This window comes from Cynara cardunculus (assembly GCF_001531365.2).
Source record: "Cynara cardunculus var. scolymus isolate 2C chromosome LG 16, CcrdV1, whole genome shotgun sequence".
Taxonomy (NCBI): Eukaryota; Viridiplantae; Streptophyta; class Magnoliopsida; order Asterales; family Asteraceae; genus Cynara; species Cynara cardunculus.
In genome coordinates, this window is record NC_037543.1 from 19,848,493 (window position 1) to 19,870,995 (window position 22,503).

At 33.8% G+C, this 22,503-nt stretch overlaps 1 protein-coding gene across 1 annotated transcript in view; it reads left to right on the forward strand.

Moving 5' to 3' along the window:
* The first annotated feature begins 8,948 nt into the window (after nucleotides 1–8,948).
* The window catches only part of LOC112529472 (protein transport Sec1a), a 16,176-nt gene continuing 2,621 nt past the window's right edge, over nucleotides 8,949–22,503 (forward strand). Inside the window, exons 1-19 of the mRNA XM_025140769.1 lie at nucleotides 8,949–9,021; nucleotides 10,922–10,980; nucleotides 13,093–13,174; nucleotides 13,556–13,634; nucleotides 14,271–14,321; nucleotides 14,422–14,518; nucleotides 14,621–14,653; nucleotides 14,745–14,873; nucleotides 15,962–16,150; nucleotides 16,241–16,324; nucleotides 16,629–16,727; nucleotides 16,805–16,875; nucleotides 17,961–18,057; nucleotides 18,926–19,051; nucleotides 19,406–19,501; nucleotides 19,746–19,862; nucleotides 19,970–20,047; nucleotides 20,450–20,658; nucleotides 21,656–21,746. Coding sequence (XP_024996537.1) covers nucleotides 8,949–9,021; nucleotides 10,922–10,980; nucleotides 13,093–13,174; nucleotides 13,556–13,634; nucleotides 14,271–14,321; nucleotides 14,422–14,518; nucleotides 14,621–14,653; nucleotides 14,745–14,873; nucleotides 15,962–16,150; nucleotides 16,241–16,324; nucleotides 16,629–16,727; nucleotides 16,805–16,875; nucleotides 17,961–18,057; nucleotides 18,926–19,051; nucleotides 19,406–19,501; nucleotides 19,746–19,862; nucleotides 19,970–20,047; nucleotides 20,450–20,658; nucleotides 21,656–21,746 — 1,860 coding nt within the window. The remainder of the gene's footprint in view (nucleotides 9,022–10,921; nucleotides 10,981–13,092; nucleotides 13,175–13,555; nucleotides 13,635–14,270; nucleotides 14,322–14,421; nucleotides 14,519–14,620; nucleotides 14,654–14,744; nucleotides 14,874–15,961; nucleotides 16,151–16,240; nucleotides 16,325–16,628; nucleotides 16,728–16,804; nucleotides 16,876–17,960; nucleotides 18,058–18,925; nucleotides 19,052–19,405; nucleotides 19,502–19,745; nucleotides 19,863–19,969; nucleotides 20,048–20,449; nucleotides 20,659–21,655; nucleotides 21,747–22,503) is intronic.

Sequence of the window (22,503 nt, forward strand, 5' to 3'; positions counted from 1 at the left end):
TTTCATTTTTTATGTAATTTCTTTAATTTATTTTTTTATTATAATTTAATTTAAGTTTAATAATGAAATAATTTATTTTTGGTTTAATAATATAACATTTTATAAAGATAATAATTAAGTATTCTGTTATAACTCAATGATTATTCTGATTATATTTTAGATTTTTTATATTTAAAATGATATGTTTATCCTGTATTTGATTGTGTTTATCTGCAGTCAGTTACACGAATTCAGATATGGGATGAAATCGTTTAAGGATGAACGAGTTTAAGAGTTTTAACCAAATGTTTTATAAAATAGTATAGATTATTAAAATATTTAATAGTTTATCAACTCAATATATTTATTAAAAAAAAAACTTAAAATTATAATCCAATCTTGTCAACATAAAAAACCAGTTAAGTACAAAGACATAAAATTACATTGCTAGCGTGCATAATTGAGATAAGATAATCATCAAAGTTGAAATTGGTTCATCGACAAGAAGACCCGTATTCGAATGTTAAAAGCTCTTTTTGACCTTTTTGAATATTTATCATAAAAAATTAAAAAAAATTAATAAATTATGGTATCATATAAAAAGTGATCAACCAGATACATCGGCTTTAATCAATAAAAGGGGTGACGTGGTCCTCCTAAGAGACGTTTTGAAATTAATTAGCAGCCGAGAAACACATTCAAAGACCCTAACAGGGACTCGAGTCGATGACCAATGGAAAGTAACACAAGACGTGCCTAGCTTAGCTACCCCCACAAATTATATGTACAAGTTCACAGTAGGGTGGAACGTGAGAGCGTACGATCATCTCATAACTGTTGTTTGGTTTATAAGTTGGGCTCGATTATCGTTAACAGCTAAAAATGTACCCATACACTGCAACGTAAGTAACAAGTCTATTTCATCTCTTGTGATTTTATTTTATGAATTTGTATGAATTTAAATTCAAATAAATTTCAATCCTAAAGTCCAAAACGACCCAGACCCGAAAAAACCCAGGCCTAGTAAGCCTGAAGCCTGGTCCATGTCATGTCTCAAAGCCCGATCAAATTGAGATTTTGGAGGCAGACTTTGGTCCAAAAAAGTTTGGCCTGAATAGGCATGGGAATGAGGCCCATATGAGACGGGGACCTCAATCCCATCCCCGATCCCTCATCTTCGTCCCGGTCCCCGTCCCCACCAGGGGATATGATCTCATCCCCAACGGGAATCAGGATCTCCAATGCGGAAACGGGAACTTTTTTCTGGTTTATATAAGCTATTTTAAATAAAAATGTGAGACACCGCACATGTTTAAATTTCATAAATTTCCAACAAATCTAAAATCAAAAGGAAATTAATTTAATACAAGAAAATGAATCACAATATCATGAGATAATTAATAAGGTAAAACCAAAAGAAATTCAATTTAATAAAAAAAAATGACGTCACACGTACCATAACATATCGAGTAATATCCAAAACCATATCGAGTAGTATCCAAAACCATATCAAGCACTATCGAAAACATATCGAGTAACTGTATTTTGACTTGATATCCAAAATATTGCATCCTAACATAAAAAATAATAATTTTAGATTCTAAACCTAGTTAGAAAATAAGAAATTATGAATTACCGATTTAGTTTAAATTAATAATATATATTTAAATTATTAATTAATATATAAACGGGTACGGGACAGGAAGTGCAATACCCGTCCCCATCCCCGATTTAGCAGGAAATCCTTGTCCCTTGTATGTCTTTGACTTGTGTAACACCCCAAAATAGGATGTAATCTAAACCATCAAAATGATACAGATAAAATCGATAGTAACTCCACAAATATCTTCCAAAATACCTATTTCAAGTTACAAATATGAATTTATTATCTCATACACATCAAATAAACCGACTTCTATGCCTATGGATTCATTGCATTATATTCTAAAATATATAACTTTCTAGATATGTCAAACCATACCCTACACATAAACGTTTGTACATAAATAACCATCAAGTGGGTAAAATCCCCATTTTATCATCAAACTTAAAGATATGAAAGTTATAAGTTTAGGTTCCAAAAATTCATCTGACTTTGAAGTAATCATCTATCATGTATATAAAATCATTCCCCACACTTATTTTACCAAAAGACGAAAAATCCCCAAAATCCCTAAACTTTTCTTAGATGGTCCAAAATCAACCAAAGTCTATCAGACTAAAACATAAAAAACAAGACTTGCACAAGACCTGTCTAGTATCTGTAAAGTTTATCAGAGTCAAATTGAATCAGATTAAACTAGGGGTGAGCAAAACCCGAAAAATCCGAACAACCCGACTCAAAGTAACCCGAACCCCGACATCCACGGGGTTTTAAGATTTCAAGTGAGTTTCGGGTTCCAACTATTAACCTAAATCAGTTTTACCGTTCCTAAACCCTATGTCATTTAAACCCCTTGTCGACTCATCGTCGTCCGCTCTTTATCACCACTGTTATCCCCTACCAATGATCTCCCCCTTTTTTTATTGTTTTACAATTGTCTATCTCTTTTATATGCCTATACGTGCTTCACTAAGTTGTTGTAAAAAAGAAAAAATAAATTAAAAAGAGGGAGACTAATGGCAGGACCAACGGTGACGATGGGCTGTATGGAGAATGAAAAACGATGGGGAGACGAGTAGTGGCGAGGGGGAGCGATGTCGTTGTATTTGAGGGTTTGAATGATGTAGGATATGAGAATGGTAAAGCTGATTTAGGTTTTCTTTTACTTTAAAACATTTCTCTTAGGTTACACGTAACATTTTTTGAGTTAAAATGATATATAGTTAACCAATTGTTAAAAGTTTGGTGGTTTATTTTTTCCCAAAAAATGTTCAGGGACTTAATCATTAAAAATGAAAAAATTTAGTGATTTCTTCATTAAAAAAATTTCAAAGATCTAATAATTTAAAATGAAAACGTTCGTAGGATTTTTAGGATTTTTCTAATTTAAATGAATAGCATAAGTGTATTATACAAACGATAACGTTAACTTTGTCTAACTTTGTCCTCGTTCCTATTTTTGAGAAATCAACATTCAAAATAATGCATTTTACAGAACCAAATTTTAAAAAATAATTTTTAAAATCTTTTATTTTGGAGAAAAAATAGAAATAATTGTTTTATATTCTGAAAAAATAAGTTTGATCATTTAATGAAAGTTAATTATGAAGGTTTATTATCTAAAAAAAATTTAATTGTTTCAAAATAAAAGTAAAAACAAAATGGGTTTTATTTAAAGGAATTTACCTAAAATAACCATTTTATACATTGTACATGAATACAATGACCATTTTTCAAGGTTTTTTTTAACAAAATGACCATCAAAATCGTCTCTAAAGAGAAATTTTGACTATTGAGACGATTTTGACTATAAGGTACGGATGAGTTCCATATGCATGCTATTTGGGAGAGAAAAATCAGATATTATATCTGAAAATGCGCAAATCATCCTCAAAAAGTGAAAATCGCCCCATGGGGCCGATTTTGATCTCTATTTCGAGTTCTAGTGAAGACAACTTATGACGTAACAATTTGACACATCAATGACGATTTGACGAGACATCGGGGGAGATTTTCATTGGTATTTTTTTTATGACCGAATGTAATATATATAAATCTTGTAGTGATCCAAACAAATTTTACTCTTACAACCCTTAACCTGCCACTTTCAACATACCTGGAACCATTATCACTTTGACGTGATTTCATATATGTGTTAAGGGTTAAGAGTTGTGAGAGTATAAGTGTTTGGATCACTACAATTTTATAGAGAATACTACAAGATTTATATATACACTACATTTGGTCCTAAAAAGACAAAATACCAATGAAAATCGTCTCTGATGTCTCGTCAAATCGTCATTGATGTGTCAAATCACTGCGTCATAAGTTGTCTTCACTAGATGGAATAGAGGTCAAAATCGCCCCATGGACAAAATAAGGGCAATTTCATATATATCATATATAATATCTGAACTAGTATACATGTGGGATCCATCCATATCTTATAGTCAAAATCGTCCTCCAAGGACGATTTTGATGGTCATGTTATGAAAAATTACTGAAAAGTAGTTATTTTGTTAATGTACTGCGTATAAAATAATTATTTTAGGTAATTTCCCATTATTTAAAGGTAGGTTGATAATTAATTAATTAAAAAAAGTAAAGTGATTTTTTTTGACTTTGTGGCAATCACGATTGCTTTAGGTATGGCTTGTGGATCTCATCAACACCTCCACATCCTCAATTTATATATATAGGAGGTTTACTTTGTAAACCACATTATCTACATAAATCGTACAAATCTTATTCAACCAATCATAATTTTTTATTTCGTTTATTTTTTTGTAATTATGAAAGGTTAATTAATCATTTTTATTGTGGATGATGTTAATCATGGATATGATCATCTTCATTATTTTAATTTTAGAGAAATACATGAAATAGTTTCATTAAATATATGAAACAGTTTCATAACCATATATGAAACAACTTCATCAAAAAGAAATTATATGAAATAATTTAACAAGATTAAACAATTTCATGAAAAAATTTCATAAGATTAAATAATGAAATCTACATATGAGGATGGTTTGCACGGTTTGTACAAATTGGGTGATTTGCATTTGATCGTTCCTCTCTCTCTCTCTCTCTCTATATATATATATATATATATATAGAGAGAGAGAGAGAGAGGTGAATTATTATGCAGTCCTTTACATTTGTACAACCCAATCTCAACCGTCCATTTAATTTGATGAATATGTGATTTCATAAAAGTTTTGATTGTTTTCTAATATAAAGTATTAATCATAATTAATAAACTCTAATCATCTTCCATAAATATTTAAATCATAATAAATGAACTCTTATCATTTCCATAAACATCTCAATTGATTGGGTTGCATTGGTTGTACAAATAAACATGGTTGCATTTGAAATATACCATATATATATATATATATATGGAAGAGTTCAAACGAGAACCCCTGTAATTTACGAGAATGCGAGAACAACCCAATAACCACATATTGTGAAAAAAAAAAAAAATTAAAAGATTTTTAAAACTAAAATTGAAATTTAAAAAGATTCAGAAAATATTAAAATTAAAAGGGTAATAATGGAAATGATATCATAAAATCTTTTAATACGATTACACGATCATGATTATCATTATCTAATAAACGGTTAATCATGTGATATGAGTGTAATAATCATGTGATTATCACACAATTATCACATTATCGCTTATATCAACATGATTTGGTGTGATTTGGGTGTGATATGGGTGTGATAATCATGTGATTATCACATTATCGCTTATATCAACATGATTTGGTRTGATTTGGGTGTGMTWTGGGTGTGATAATCATGTGATTATCACATTATCGCTTATATCAACATGATTTGGTWTGATTTGGGTGTGMTTTGGGTGTGATAATCATGTGATTATCACACAATTATCACAAGGATTCCGCTCGGCTAGGGTTAACTTAGAAAATCGACTACCGATTTGGTGTGATATGTGTGTGATAATCATGTGATATCACTACCATAATAGCGCACTCGATTTGATCATGTTTCGATCGGTTAGAATTAGACGATCACACATTTATCACAACGATTATGGGCGAAATCCACTAAACGATTTGGTGTGATATGAGTGTGATAATCATGTGATATCACTATTATAACATCACTTGCGCATTCAATTTGATCATGGTTTCGATCGGTTAGGGTTAGACAATCACACATTTATCACAACGATTACTCATGGTTTCGATCGGTTAGGGTTAGACAATCACACATTTATCACAACGATTACTCATGGTTTCGATAGGTTATGGTTACACTTGATTGATCATGGTTTCGATAGGTTATGGTCACACAATTATCACAAGGGGAGAGGAGATAGTGGAAAAGAACGTGCAGGAAAAAAAAAAGATAATTATGACTAATTAAAATAAAATAAAAATTATAAAATTAATTAATTACATTACTGCTCTTATTAATTTATTTATATTTAATATAAGTTAATTTATTAATTAAAAAAGTTTGAGGTTATTAGATTGTTCTCGCATTCTCGTAAATCACATGGGTTCTCGTTTGAACCTCCACCTATATATATATATATTCTTGTAAATAATACTTTTATTTTATTTTTAAGATAGCAAATACATAAATAGTTCAAATCTAAGAAATCAATAAAAAGGGTTCGAGAATACGATCCATGCCTTTTATGATATTGTTTATCGTCTTTTTTTGTATCTCATGTCATGTTTCATGAAAACAAACTTTTATACCATATTCAACTTTATCACTGATCATCGATTTTTAAGTTTTCTCTTCAACAGTTTTTGACATATTAAATACACTGGTAAGTTTATGATTACTGCATATACATCTATAAGATTTTTCAAAAACATTGCAACAGTAAAAAGAATAACATTTTGAAAAATGATTACTCAGATAAAACTGTTTTAAATCAAATTTTATTTATTTCAACCTTATTTCCATGATCAAAAGACCACACAACTTGGCAGAGAGCTAAAAAAACAAACATCATAACTCATAGAATCAGGAATATCATTATAGAAAATTTGAGGACATAAAATGACATTGTTACAGAATCAACGAAAAGATATACCCTTTAACATATTGTTACAGTAGCCAAAGGGTCTTTGGTCTAGTGGTATTGTAGTTTTTGGTCTTTTAAGATGTTAGAGGTTCAAACATCACCAAAGGTGAGTAGGGTGTGTGAGTTTATTTATTGCATTTGACATATATAAATATTATATACTTAAGAAAACATATTGTTACAGTAAAAATTTGATGCCTATAATGTAATATTATACCATACAGTTAATCATAAAAACGTTATAAATTTTTGACGGGATTATCTGAGAACTGAAAACAACCATAAAATTCGACATTATAAAACTATATTGATTTTGATTTATTATAGAAACTCAACATCAATTAACCAACCATTTTAGATAATCTTTGGATAATATTTTTTTTATATAAAGATCTGTAGTTTGAAAATATCTATTTTGATAACGTGGTAAAAAGAATACATCAAGAAATACCATGTCAGCACTATCGTACATGTGTACAGCCTACGTGGACGATGATGTACGAAGAAATCTGGTATAATGAGTAAATTTAATTCAGTTTTCAACGTGTTACCAGGGTACTTAAATGTTATAAATTTTACATCTTATGTACCAAAATGAAAGTTTTGAATTTATGTTACTCAAAATAAAAATCAAGTTAAAGTACGTTATTTTTTCATGCAATATGTCCCTTTTTAGACAACAAATCACATAAATTTTTATAAACTTGAAATTCAGTTGGTATAAGTAATTAATTACTCAATTTTAAAACTTTAAACATCAAATTGATAAATAATAGTTGACGAGTATGCCAGTGAAAATACAAGGACTGAAACAAACAAAATTTGATATTACAGGGGGTATAATAGAAAATTAATATAAAAAAAAGATAGACCACACCTAGGCACGAACAAACGAACGCATAGTCGGAGGCAACTACAAAGGCCGTTCTAGGACTATTTCAAAAATGAACATGTTTCATCCCTCAAGAAACATCTTTTACCATTTTGGCCCTTAAGATTGAAGACGAAGCAGAACAAGATATAAACTTGTTGTTTTATGTTTGGCGCAACTTAAGACTAAAGATGAAACAAGAACGAGTGGGTGTAAAAAAGCATTCTTTTGTCCTACCAGATTAAATGAAATAAAAGCCTGAAAGATGAAACAAGAATGATAAATTACTGAACTAGTTATGTCAAATCAAAACCTACGTATCTCGTTCTCATCTGTCCAATCCTGTCTCGTTTCGTACTGCCCAATCACGTCTACATAAAGGGATGTTTCCATCTCAATCATGTATCTCATAGACGGTTAAGTTGCAGCTGCATAAGAAAATACAGATTGTTTAGTAATCGTTTCGACAATTGAAAATAGCAAAAATAGATTATGACATAATGAACGAGAGATGTCTAGATGTGTATCTCAAGTGCTTATTATGATTTTCGAGTTTTGTTTATGATTTTTTGTCTGATTAAAGTGAAATAATCACTTTTGCATAACTATACAAGAAGTTATAAGAAAAGTGATCAATGAAATGAAAGAACCACAAGAATGGTGTCTGATTGGTTTGAGCTTGAACTCCAAATGTCAAAAATGTCTTGAGGTCCCAGGTTCAAATCCAAGGAGAAATAAAAACTCCCTTATGGCCACGAATGTTCAAATGTGATGAACTCGGGCTACCCGCAAAGCAGATGGTCACTTTGGAATTAGTCGTCTCGCATAACGGGTTGAATACCCAGATTAATAAAAAAAAATGAAATGAAAGAGTAAAATACTAACTATCATTAATTAATGTTGATTATCTGATTAATAAATTTTCAAGTTATAATAATTATCTTGAAAATGCAACCAATGAGTGTGCGGATCAGATAAAAGTCTGTTGTCCCAAATTCTTACGTCATATTCTTGTCCACCAATCATATAAATAGACATCATTAACAGGGAAGAGATAGGACATGAGCTTTTGGAACAACACATTTTTATCGTGAGGAAAAATAATTGAATTAGGGAAAAAAATGCAAATTTATTTCTTAATCGATGAAATTTGCAGATTAATGAATAGTTCAGGGACTGTTTTTGTAAATTCCATCTTTTCGTGGGAAACAAAGAGCGCTTAAAAACCGTCACCCCTTAGAATATGACAATCTGTCTCTGGCATCCCTCTCCTTCGTTCTCGCTTGTTCTCCCTCTACATTCTCTCTCTACAATTGGATTTTGTCTTGACGATCGATTACTTTTCATTTCTGAAATTTGAATTTTCGAATTTCTGATTCTTATTTTGTTGATCGGAGATAAGTGAGAGTTATAATCCAATGTCATGCACCGATTCTGATCCGTCGTCTCATGGCGGAGAGTATAAGAATTTCCGTCAAATCAGCCGTGATAGTAAGTTTCTATTTCCAGGATTGATTTTTAGTAATCGAATTCAATGATGATATATATAATGTATAATGCTTTTACCCTGCACGAAGTTATTGATTTGTTTTGCTGCTGCAATTACAAGAACGTGCTTTAAATTGCTCAGATGACTTAGGGATGGCGGAATTTACCATTTGGTTGTTTTAAGTTTATGTTTATTGCTAGATTGAAGTTTTTCTCTGGCCCACTTTTAGTAAAAGAACTTCTAAGGAATGCATGTAAAAAGCTTAAGATATTTTATTATATCACGTTAAAAACTAAACCAAATAAGCCCGGTATGTCTCACCTGGTGGTGGGATATATGCACCTGACATCTCTCCCGAAGGATAGAGAGATTTTTCTCATGAAGACACCAACTTGTGCAGTTGACCAGTTGTGCAAAGTGTGTGAGAAGAAAAGATAAAAGCTTGCTCAAAAAATTGCAGAACTAGCATATAAGAAGAACTTGAAAATATGAAACGCAGGGCTAAAATTTGAAAACTTAAACAAGTTAGAAGTAAGCAATAACATTCAAACGATTGACAAACAAACAAACAGAACGTATGAACAGAAGCAGGTGCAAGATAATATAACCAAGCTAGGAATAACTACATGGCCCTAGCCTAATATAGGTTCTCAGAAGATCTAAGTGCCACCTCACTAACCCTGCCCCCATCCTCTCTATCTCTTTTGATCCCTTCTTCCAGTCTAGGCTAGCTATAGGTTCCCACCTAGTCTGCTTCCTTAATTTTGCGTCCCCAAGAGTTCCTATAAAGAGACGATGTCCTTGAAATGTGTAAAGTTAGTTTCCTTTCCTGTAGGTGATATGGGTTGTTATACCAATGCTCCACCCAAGGTAGCCACTTTGTGCCTACTGTTTCCTACCATCCGAAACAGAACACCGAAATGAAGTGTTCCTCATTCCCTTTGTTGTTCTCATAGCATTGATCTAGTGTTCCCTTTTAGTATTTGATGATAAAGGAGGTGGAAGTTGGAAAATTGAGTTCGTGAGACACTGTACATGGCTCTTGTCATCGTGAAGGATGCCTTCAAATTCACCCAATCCATTACATATAGTGTTGAAAATGCCTTCAAATTCACCCAAAAAGACGTATGCGACTTCCCAATTCACTCAAGAAGTAGCGTGCAACTTGGAATTTGAAACCAGGCGAGCTGATGCACAACCTTCAAGGTTGCTTAAAAGTCGGTCTGTCGACAATGACAGGTTTTTAATGCCAAAGTAGAGCAAAGTTTGTTGTAACCCAAAAAAATAGCAATGTTTGTTGTTCATCACACACCCTTTACTCCCTTCTTCGTTGTAAGTGCATTGAAAGCACAATCAAGCTTGTACCAACATTGTGATAGTTGGACCGTCTCAGCTACTATGTCCGCAGTTTTGGGTTTTCCACATAAATCTAGGTGTTCACTTCTCTTCCTATTTATTTTATATTGTTTTTAAAGTTGCATGCCATGCTTTGTTGATAGCAGACTATATGCTTGCTAATAATACAACCATTATCCATGTATTCAGTCGGTGTGTTTTATGAGCACTAGTTGCTACTGGGGGACTAGATTGGTTAGTTGTTTGCATTTGGAGCATTGTTGTGACTCAAATGCGTTCATTAGTGTACTACTGTTCCTTAACATGTACTATATGTGTGTGGTCTCTTTTATATCAGACATGATTAACATGATGTGCATATTGCTGTGATTGAACACTCAACCTCTCATTGTAAACTTATGGGCAATCTCAATAGCCTTTTCCCTCTCATTTTCTTTTATTTTCTCTTTTACTTTGTTTAGTTTTCGTTTAATCAGTTACCTTGTGATAACTTTTGGCTAATTTTAGTTTTCTTTCATGATGTAAAAATGGATCATTATCTTGCAGGGTTGCTGCATGAAATGCTCAAATCATCCTCATCAGGGGACTCAAGATCAAGTTGGAAGGTATGCACATCATATTTACATCATGGAATATATTCAATAAGAGCAACCTATATATGCCTAGATTTCTTATGCTTATTTTCTGAAGACCAATGAGACCACACCCGAGGGAGTAACGTTTTTAGACCCCCCCCCCCCCCCCCTTTTTTCATCGACATGCCCCTTGTAATTTACTGGGGAGTATACGAGTGTGAGTTCAATTTGAAGACCTACACAACACTCGAGTAATCTTAGCTGAACAATTTTCCCTTATGCTTTCCATGGCAGAAGCTTGCTTCTTGTACCAGTTAAAGAGATCATGGATGATATTGAGCTAAAGAAATTGTTCAGTGTTGAAAGCACTGAGATGATAACCAAACCTGTCACTTGATTACAAAAATTGAGAGAGAGAGAGAGAGAGAGAGAGAGAAAAGAAGATATATTGGTGTGCGTGATACACATAGAGAGAGAATTCGTAATAGGATTGAATCATGGGGGTCAAATCTAGGATGAATGATCTATGTTAGTTATCCTTAATCTTGTATTTTTCAAACGATATCTTTGTCACCTTGACATACTTTTGCTCTTTGGTGGAACCTTTGGCTTATCTATTAAGTCAGGATGCTACCTTTGCTTTTCATCTTCTATTTTTACCCTGACCATATACTTCCTTCAGTTGCTCAAAACAATCCTTCACTTTGATCCTGATTTTTTTATTCTTTATATGTTGTAAGCAGAAACTTATTGTCTATGCAAGTTTATGTGACCTTATAACAATATGATGATTGAAATTATTTTGTTTTTCCATTCTATTCAATATGCTGCTATTTTCTACATATTATAAATACCGGAGACGGAACAAAATGGGAACTGAATCAAGAAAACACCCTTACTTGAATTTTCTTTATAACTAACAAGTACACTAAATAGTAGACTTACGCCAAATATGTGTGAGGGACTACTTCAAAGGATCTATGTACAGATGCTACAATGTAGTGTAACTGTTTGAGATGGTTAAACTGCTAACGAATTCCCTAGTCCTTTCCATCAACCCCAAAAAAAGAAAAAAAATTGAAAATCCCGAGGAGTGGCAGGAGAAGTAAAACTGAGCCAAACCTATCATAAGAAACAAAGGAAATGCAAATTGTGCGACTATGATGAAGAATTGAAGAACAGAGAGTCTTGAACAAACACGATGGGAACTTAAAACAGCATATGTGATAATACTATATGATTTGAGAATTTAGCAATGCATTAAGGTTATGTTTTAATCCTACACAGCCTATGATGCAAATAATAGTATTGACGCCTTGGGTTTTCACTTCAACTCCACATAACTTAATCTGGAAGACACCTGGTTAGAATAGATTCGTAGACCCGGCCGACTGATCTGTTTTTAAATTTAAAAGAGTAACCCATTACCTTCTGGGTGGAATTGCCACAACATGGGCGTTCTTCCAATATGCTAGTTTCAACAACTCTCGTTCTTTACATTTCTTTGTAGCTGCTTGGCCTGTAGTGGGTGGAGTAAAATTCTCATCAGTACGAGTCAATGGAATGGCTCCCTGGCCCATAAATCTCGTAATAGGTCCCCAAAGATTCATAGTGAATTTCGAGAGGGAGATTTTCATTCCTTGTCTACTCTTTTCTTTAACAGTATTTTCGGTACCACAGCCATTAGGAATAGAGAATCCATATGGATTTCATTTTATCTCTATCTATCCTACAAACATATCAATAAAAATAATAATGGACGGGTCCCCTCTGGGGGTAGGAAAATCATGATCGGGATAGCGGACCAAAAGCTATGGAACTTGGGTGTGGGTCTTAGAAGATTATTGGCCAAGTTTAATGGATTATGTATTGTTTTGTATATTTTGCATGATAATAGTTGGCATAAGTTTGGATGAAAGGGGGTGAGAACTTTGGAATTTCCTTACGTGTTAGTTGCAGGTTTGGCATAAGAAATCCTTTTGAATAGTTAAGGGCAATATATTAAATCTTTCCTGAAGCAGGTTGTGGAGACTCATAGTTTATGGGATCCCAAATTTCTTTTAGTTTTATCTGTTCATTCAGGCATCTAACGTTTAAATGATGCTGAGATATAATTTTATTAATGTTACTGGCCTTGTACAGGTACTTATTATGGATAAAGTCACTCTGAAAGTTATGTCTGCTTCATGCAAAATGACGGATATCACAGATCAAGGAATTTCGTGTAAGCATATAAAATGTCAATCCCTGTGTTATGTATTTTAGTTGCTGAAGATATAAAATTTTCTTCTTCTGTAAATTGATTGATGATCTAGATGGATCTACTTGGATTGCAATTCTCTATGTTCAAAAATGTGAAAAAAAAGAGAAGTTGTACCAATCACAATGTGAGCAGCTCTGTAATTCAGGCAGATGTAGTGGTAGTAGAATTTAATTTCATTGGTATCCTGCTAATTTTACGAAACTGATGCTGCTTAGCTCCCAAGATCCTATATCCAATTTTTTTTTTATTTTAAATCTAATGTTTCCTCGATGGCTTGTATTTGTAAATGTTTATACAGGCATCTGCCAGTGTCCTATATTACATGTCTACTTTTTTCTGCAGTGGTGGAAGACCTTTTCAAGAGAAGGCAGCCTATGCCTTCTATGGATGTCATATATTTCATTCAACCAATTAAAGAGAAGTATGTCCCCTATTTTTTGATGTTGCTTTCTTTTCATCCTGCATCTAGTTATGGTGATAGACAAATATGAACTCTACTTAATTACCAATTATAATTAGTGGTGCTTCCTTCTTCCCATTGCTTGTCATGCTATGTTGGCAAAACAAAACCCTTCTATTTTTACCACATTTATAAGTCCACATCTTTACCCTGAGTTCAGAGATTATTTCTTAAGCACCAAACATATTCGTATAATAGTCTTCATTCAGCTCTCATTCAGTAATAAGATCACTATTTATGGTAGGCCTATCTGTGTGAGTTGCAAGTGTTCGTAATTGATTTTTACATTGTACATCCTTGTGGGGATTCTGCATATAATTACAAACTGTATCAGTCACCAACTCACCATCATATTTCGTGTTTCACTTCACCCGTTCTTATCTCTGCATTCTTGCAGTATTCTGTCCATATGGTTCTTGGTTGCTTCTAGGGTTCATGTTTACAGTCTAACATTTCATTCTTGATTAGCCCTGGTGCACATTGTATACAATCAAATTTTTAGCAGCTCACAAAGCACTTTCCCTATAAAGAACTAGAATATGTATACTGTATTCGTTTTATAGCTGGTGAGTCTGACTCTTATTATTTGGTTCGCAGCATTGTAATGTTTCTATCGGACATGTCGGGAAGAGAACCTTTATATAGGAAGTATGCAAAAAGATGTAATTCCCTTGAAACTAGGCCTTATTTATTTGGTTCATTACCTTATATCTGTTTCGTTTTTTCTGGTTTGTTCCTTCTGTTGCAGAGCATTTATTTATTTTAGTTGTTCTACCCCAAAGGAGTTGATTACTCATATCAAGAGCGATATGAGTGTTGTACCACGCATTGGTGCTCTGAGAGAGGTTAAGATCACCATCCTCTTGTTCTTTTGAGCCTTTTTTCTTGTTCTTGGGTCCATGAGTAGAAAGTTCAGAGATATGATCCGAACGATGATTTCATTGCAGATGAACTTGGAGTATTTTCCTATTGAAAGTCAGGTAGCTGTCATTCTTCCATTTGTTACTTGTGTCAGTACTCTTTTATTTCTTGGGTCATGCACGATCTTTGTTTGATTGCATGTCATTGTAGGCATTTACAACTGATCATGACAGAGCCTTACAAGACCTGTACAGCCAAGCTGCTGAGAATTCTCGCCAATTTGATGTTTGCATGAACACAATGGCCAGTCGCATTGCTACTGTTTTTGCTTCATTGAAGGTAAGAGTAAAAACATAAGCTTCTATTATGTTACCTCATGTTACAGTTTTTAAGATGGAAAATAGAAAGGGCTAACTGTACTCATACCTTCACACTTATCATACTAGCTTCATAGAGGTTTTGTCCCAATTGGTTCCCCTTATATAAGTTCCTTCATGTCCATTTTTAGGGTTTCTTTTGTCAAGTCGTCGCTGAGTTCTTCAGTCACCTGAGACTTTTCCTGATCCGGACACTGACTTTAGTTGATCRAGAGCTTTGTTCAGTTGCCAACTAGACTTAACGGAGTTCAAATCACTCTCTAGTTGGCAATACAATAGGTAGAGACCGAGTTCACACTAGTTACTATTAGTGAATATCAGTAAACTACCTTTTCTCCTCTCATTTATTGGCCACATAACTTTATAAACAAAAGAAATAGAAGTAAATGGAAGGAGTAGATAACCTCTAGTGAAAAAAATATCCTCTTGTAAATAAGATATCAGATCTGGTATATCTTTTACTACATCGACTTTTAGTCTGTTTACTGGTATATTGTTCTTGTACCCTACCACTAGGTCATAGATCTGCCCATGTAATTGTTATAAGATGGTATCAGAGGAGGTATCCAGTTTCTTATAAGGAAACCTTTATTCCCCTCTCCAACCAATGTGGGATCTAACAATGAAGCGATGGCATCAACATAGATGGCTAGATAGCAAAGATGATTGTGTATGGCTCCCTAGAAGTACTATTGAACTTCAAATGGTGGATTCAGCTAATAGGAAAAAAAAAGCACCTAAAACACACTAGTCTTCTCCTTGTAGAATCCCGTAAAACCAATTGGCTTTGGCACCAGTCACCAGATAAAGCTACATAAAAGTAAGGACAAATGTGTGATTTTTGTAGAATCAAGGATGTCATAGAAGTGTATTTCTAAAACAACATTAATTTTGTTTCATTGAGAAGCTTAAGGTGAGCCTATTAAAGAAACATTTGTTTTGCTGCATACTTGCATCAAAGCTAGTAGTCCTATATCGAAGTCTTCCCAGGAAAATATTCATATTTTTAAGCCATTTTTTGGAAGGCTGAACATGTTTGCATCTTTTTAGGAGTTTCCTGTTGTATGGTACCGTTCAAAGGGCATGGATGGATCTTCTGCAGCAACATTACGTGATTTGGTGCCTGTAAAACTTGCTTCTGCTGTTTGGAACTGCATTACAATGTATAAGACTACAATTCCTAACTTTCCGCAGACTGAAACATGTGAGTTTCTCATTGTGGATAGATCTGTTGATCTGGTAAGCTTAGTTTTTCATTGTTTTTCTTTCTGTATCGTCTTCATAGTTTTTTGACCTCTTACTGTCTGTATAACAATGTACAAAGTTCAGATTGCACCCATCATTCATGAATGGACTTATGATGCAATGTGCCATGATTTGTTAGACTTGGAGGGAAACAAATATGTGCAGGAGGTATGTTTTACATGGAAAGGTTGGATTCCTGTGAGAACGGAAGTTATGATGAGAAGGGTAAGAAGGGATCTACACCCTTGGATCAATCCTAATTAATGAGATGCACCGGATCAATTCCCATGAGAAGCGCAATTAATATGGTGGGGTGAGATTAAAAGTGATCAAAGGTCCAGATTCCTTCTTACGCTTCTCACATTAACTCCTATTCTCACATGATACTTCGTCTGCATGGAAATTGGTTTTCTGAATAGAGTAAAATAAGGTTTAGGGGCATGCTGTGAATAGTGAAGCATGTTGTATGTAGGTCCCCAGTAAATCTGGTGGCGAGCCTCAGAAAAAGGAGTTCCTTTTGGAAGATCATGATCCAGTTTGGCTTGAAATGCGTCATTTACATATAGCAGAAGTACGTCTCTATTTTTGTTTTCTGTTCACTTGGGAATATAATAAGTTTTGATGCCTTTTCATCTGCTGCCATATCAGGCCAGTGAAAGATTGAGCGACAAGATGCAAAATTTTATGTCAAAAAATAAAGCTGCACAATTACAGCAAAGGTTGGTGCGAGCAAACTATGGACACATGATTTATTTTCTTAGTCCATTTGTAAGTGATTGATAATTCTGCATGTCTCTGGGCTGTTTTTATGATGTCATATCGTATGTAGATATCTTTTCTGTTGCCAGTCAAATACAGGAACCACTACCTGGGAGACAAATTTACTGCTTGCCAATTGACACAACACCGGTAATTTAGTGGACAATACCCATAGGTGGATCTACATTGAAGGGAGGGGATCGCTGCCCTCCATGAATTTAAAAAGAAAAATCAGTGTACATTTTATTTATTATATATACCGACTAGGTTCAGGGGAAAACCGCAAGAAAATAAAAAATTGAGGAACACCCCAGTAAACATTCATCTGTATGGTATGCATATGTGTATACAGTATGCATATGTGAAAATCATGCACACGTGCATAGAAACTAGGACATGTGCATACGATGAACCATTATTAGTGTGTTCCTCAATTTTTCATTTTTGGGTGGTCTTCCCCTAAACCTCACTTTTCTGACCTTATTCTGGCCCCATAAGGAAACTGTCAGATCCCCTAATCAAGTATTACTCCAAATTCATTTCCTTTGAAGGATATAAGTTGTTTCTCATTTCTGTGTTTTTATTTAACTTATATTATATTTATATTATGTTAATTAAATACCGGTCCCTCTCACCAAAATTCCTGGGTTCGCCACTGACAATACTCAAGGGCAGATTTGAACTTAGGACATCTAGGTTATCCTGAAGAACTTCTTACTTGCTCAAACATTATTTCCTCACCATTTGTTCTTATAATTCCTCACTGGGACTACAACTGCTAGCCTGGACGAGATATAATAACATTATGTAGTGCTTTACAATAAAAAATTGAAATGTCATATAATTGTACATGGACAAGACAGCCTGATGATATGAGGAATTATGCATGATTTGCATGTTAAATATCAGAAGATTTTGGTAAAGTAGGTAGACTTTTTGAGTTGTATTTTTGGTACTAGTCTGCAATGGACGGAATATGTAGTTTGACATTGTGGTTCACCCTAGTCTTATGAGTCTCTTATGCAAAAATCTGACTTGGATGCAGAGATGGTAATGAGTTATCTACTAGGGAGATACAGAAAATGGTTCAATCTTTGCCTGCATACAATGAACAAATGGAGAAACTCTCACTCCATGTAGAGGTCTGACATCTTATTTACTTCTTCTTTGTTATCATTTTTTCTTCTCTACTATGTACTTCCAATGTGTATTGAAGCAAATCTTCCTCCTTGTAATCGGCGATGTGGGATTCCCTTAAGATGTTACAAACACCCTCCTTGAGGACTTATCATACCCGATGAGGTTTGCCCCACCATCCCGATGGTACAAGGATCAGCTCTGGTACCATTTGTAACAACCCAAATCCCAAAGCAACAGGCACAATAACTTTGAATCCAACTTAAAACCATGGTGGAAGTTATTGGTATCACAAATCCCATTTTCTATCCATGTAATACGAGTTGTTACACTTCCTCATCTCGCCCTTGCTACAAAACTTTGCTCCATGTAAAGAGGGGAACTGTATAACTGATATTCAACTCTCTTTACATGGAGCAAAGTTTTGTAGCAAGGGCGAGATGAGGAAGTGTAACAACTCGTATTACATGGAACCCCATTAGATTATTTTCCAAAAGAGCCTTTAAGGAGAAATGGTCCAAGTCTAGCTGATGTAGGACTCCAACACGCCCCCTTCCAAAGGAGGCTAGATGTGCAAAATTGTCCCAGAGGGTCGAGTCCATAGAGTGGTAGACTTTGTCTCTGATACCATTTAAGAATATGTGGAAACCCATTAGATTACTCTCCAAAATTGCCCTTGAGGAGAGAATAAAGGTTCCAACGTATATTTAGGAGAAATGGTACAAGTCTAGCTAATGCAGACTCCAACATTACTATTATGACATATCTTTATATTGGGTCTAAGCATGTCAAGGAGGAGAGATGTAAAAATTGGGTAGGATTAGCATGTGCTTAAGCTACTGTTCTGATCAACTAAACTTCCTTCTTAATCAGATTGCTGGAAAAATCAACGAAATTGTCAGAGATGAAGGGCTCAGAGATCTTGGTCAACTCGAGCAGGATCTTGTCTTTGGTGATGCTGGGACAAAGGAAGTCCTCCACTATTTAAGGACTTATCAGGTGACTTGGGGAATATATATGTATGCATAGAGGAGATTTAGAGGAAAACCCCAAAAAATTGAAAAAATGAGGAACAACTCGTAACCATTCATCTGTAGGATATGCACATGTGCGTACAAGTAAAATTGAAGTTGTTTCTTGGTTTCTACCGAACAAATTGCTTACAAGTTACTTTTACACACATTTCCATACCATCTAGATGAATTGTTACCTGGGTGTTTCTCATTTTTTCAATTTTTTTGTGGTTTTCCCCGAACCTAACCCTATATGTATATATATAAACACAAAACTGAAGAAGCTTGCTTTAAAATGTAATATTTCTCTCCTGCTAACATATTCTTATACTTCATACAGGGCACAGATAGTGAATACAAATTGAGATTGGTGATGATTTATGCAATGGTTTACCCTGAAAAGTTTGAGGGTGACAAAGCAACAAAGCTTATGCAGGTAACTAGTTGTCTTAATCTAGCCGTCAAATAGTCACTTTCTAGTTCTTACATTCCAAAATGAACAACACTTTTAAAGTAAATGACGTTAAAGAGGTAGAAAGGGAAAAATGTTACCAATTTCTTGGATCGACTCAAAAAGAATGTGTGCAGTTCTTTGTAAACCACTAAATACAAGATTGTTTGATGAAGTTACTTATGCTCTCCGTTCTTGTTTTTGTTTTTTTATCTCTGTTGCCCCTTAGGTGGCAAAATTGCCTCCTGAGGATATAAAGGTAATACAAAATATGAAATTTCTGGAGGGAACAAAAATCAGAAAGAAACATCATGGAAGCTTCTCCCTTAAGTTTGATTCTCAAAAGGTAATTATAGAATGTATCGAGGAAAATCATGGAACATAACTCGATATATATTTTCACGCTTATATGTTGAAGTTCTGATAATTGTTGTATTTCTGTTCTTTTATTAGAGGCATCATGCATTAAGAAAGGATAAAAGAGGAGAAGAGGAAACATGGCAACTCTCCCGATTTTATCCCATCTTAGAGGTACCATAATCATGGCTTTTTTCACCACCATGTTGTCTATAATTATTCTTGTTTTCTTGTTTCACTTTCTTTTTTCCAGCACCATCACCTTTTGCTATTTCCTCTATTTCTTTGGGGAAACTTTATATTTGTTTGCACACATCTCACAAGCCGGGGGTATTCACGGAAATAGCTGCTCTACTCTTTGAGGGTAGAGGTAAGATTTGTGTACATCCCACCCCCTTGGTGTATTTTCATTAATCAGGATAAGTATGTAAAAGATCTTTTAAAAAAGTTCAATATGTCTGACTGTTCTATAATTAAAATACCAATGGGCACTAGAGTCAGAATTGTCTAATTCGCCGGTTCCAAGTACTGATGGTATTAAACTGATGTTGTATCGTGATTCATTCCTTCTCTCAGGATTTGCTTGAAAAACTTAGCAACCACGAGATGCCAAAGGATGAGTACCAATGCATGAACGGTCCAGGTCCAGGTCCAAGTAGTCAAAGTCGGAGCACACAGGATGCATCAGCAAAGAGTGGCCCCACAGGTAACCATCCACATTCAAGGAGATCAAGGAGGACAGCCACATGGGCAAAGCAAAATTCATCTGTTGGTGGAAATTCAAGGTAATCTTGACACATTTCTCTTCATCAAGTTACTAGCAGCAGCTTTTGTATCTATTTCTTCTTTGCAAGAAAACATCATCTTCTTCAAATCAGTTAAACGAGTTTTTTCTTTTCGTGCTATGACAACATCTCCAACAGATTCTCCAAAATGGATTAAAACGGAGATTTTAGGGATTTTGGGCATGTTTTTTGCTCCAACAAATTATCCAAAACCTCTCTAAAATGGAGAAAGTAGGAGGCTCCAAATTTAGAGACACATCCCAAAAATGATTACAATGAGAGAAATATTTTTCAATATACTCCCACGAATAGGAAACTTTGAAGTTAAATATTTAAAGAGAGAGAATATTTTATTAGTTGAATGAAATATTTTAATAATATAATCAATGTTGTATTCTTCAAAATGGAGAATCTGTTGGAGTTTAATGTATTTTTGTTTTAGAGATCTTGAAGTTCCATTCTCCATTTTGGAGAATTTGTTGGAGATACTTTGATAATCTTCAATACTGAACTTAGGACTGCAAATGTTGAGATTGAATCTTTTACCGATTTTCAAGCTAGGGGTGTGCACAAGTGGTTCAAACTGGTACTGTACAGTTAAAAACTGATCGAAACTGGAACCACAGATTTTACTCTATATTTTTATCTTTTTACAAGGTGAAATATATGAGAAGTGTATGCATGCATCTTTCTACCATGATTTTCTAGCAAGCACAAACACTTCTCAAGTCAAGAGATATATAGAAATAGGAAATTTCTTTTAAAAATAATTAAATAAAAACAATAGGTTAAAACAGAGAAGGGGACATAAAATGCAGTACTGACAACTAGTGCAAGAAGAAAAGCTAAAAACACCGAAGGTCTTAACTTTTAATATAGCAGAAGAAACGCTAAACACACCGAAGGTCTTAACTTTTAATATAGCAGTTGAGGAGTAAAAGTGATACCTGAAAATTCTGTATTACTACTAATTACCTCTCTCGAACTGTCTTTGTAGTGATTCCACAGTTGGTCATACAACTACGGACTTTAAAAACATGGGGCGGCGTATTTTTGTATTCATCGTCGGCGGGGCAACCAGATCTGAGGTAAACATTTGTGGTTAGAGTTTAGGTCTGCATGCATTTCACCCCTTCCTGCAGACCCTGTTTTCAAACAGAATATGTTAGGTTTGTCTAGTTTGGTTATAGTTGAATACTAGTTTTCATTTGTGCCACAAATAATATATATATATATATATATATATATATATATATATATATATATATATATATATATATGGCATATGAGTCAGGTTCAAACGAGAAGTTAAATATTTTAAGAAGGCAAGAAGTTACAATATCATATATTCATATATGATTAACTTCTCGTTTGAACCTGATCCACATGCCATATATAGTATAAATACAAGCTTAATCATATATGATTAAACACACATAAAGGAGCGTAATCATATATGATATTGAGCCTTCTCGCATTCTCGTAAAATGTTTAACCTCTCGCATGTTCCTTCCTCGTATCTATACTATATTATAAAGCATTTGACAAAAACTCTTAAAAACCACTTTTTATGCGTAAAGTACTGTTTATTAATGCATATTACTTAAAACTCAATATTACAAGTAGATTGAACATAAGTACAACTTATTAAAGCTCCATATCTGAATTCGTGTAACTAACTACAGATAAACATCTCATTTTAAATATAAAAAATCTAAAACATAATTAGGATAATCATTGAGTTCTAACAGAATATTTAATTGTTATCTTTATAAAATGTTATATTAATAAACCAAAAATAAATTATTTCGTTATTAAACTTAAATTAAATTGTAATATAAAAAA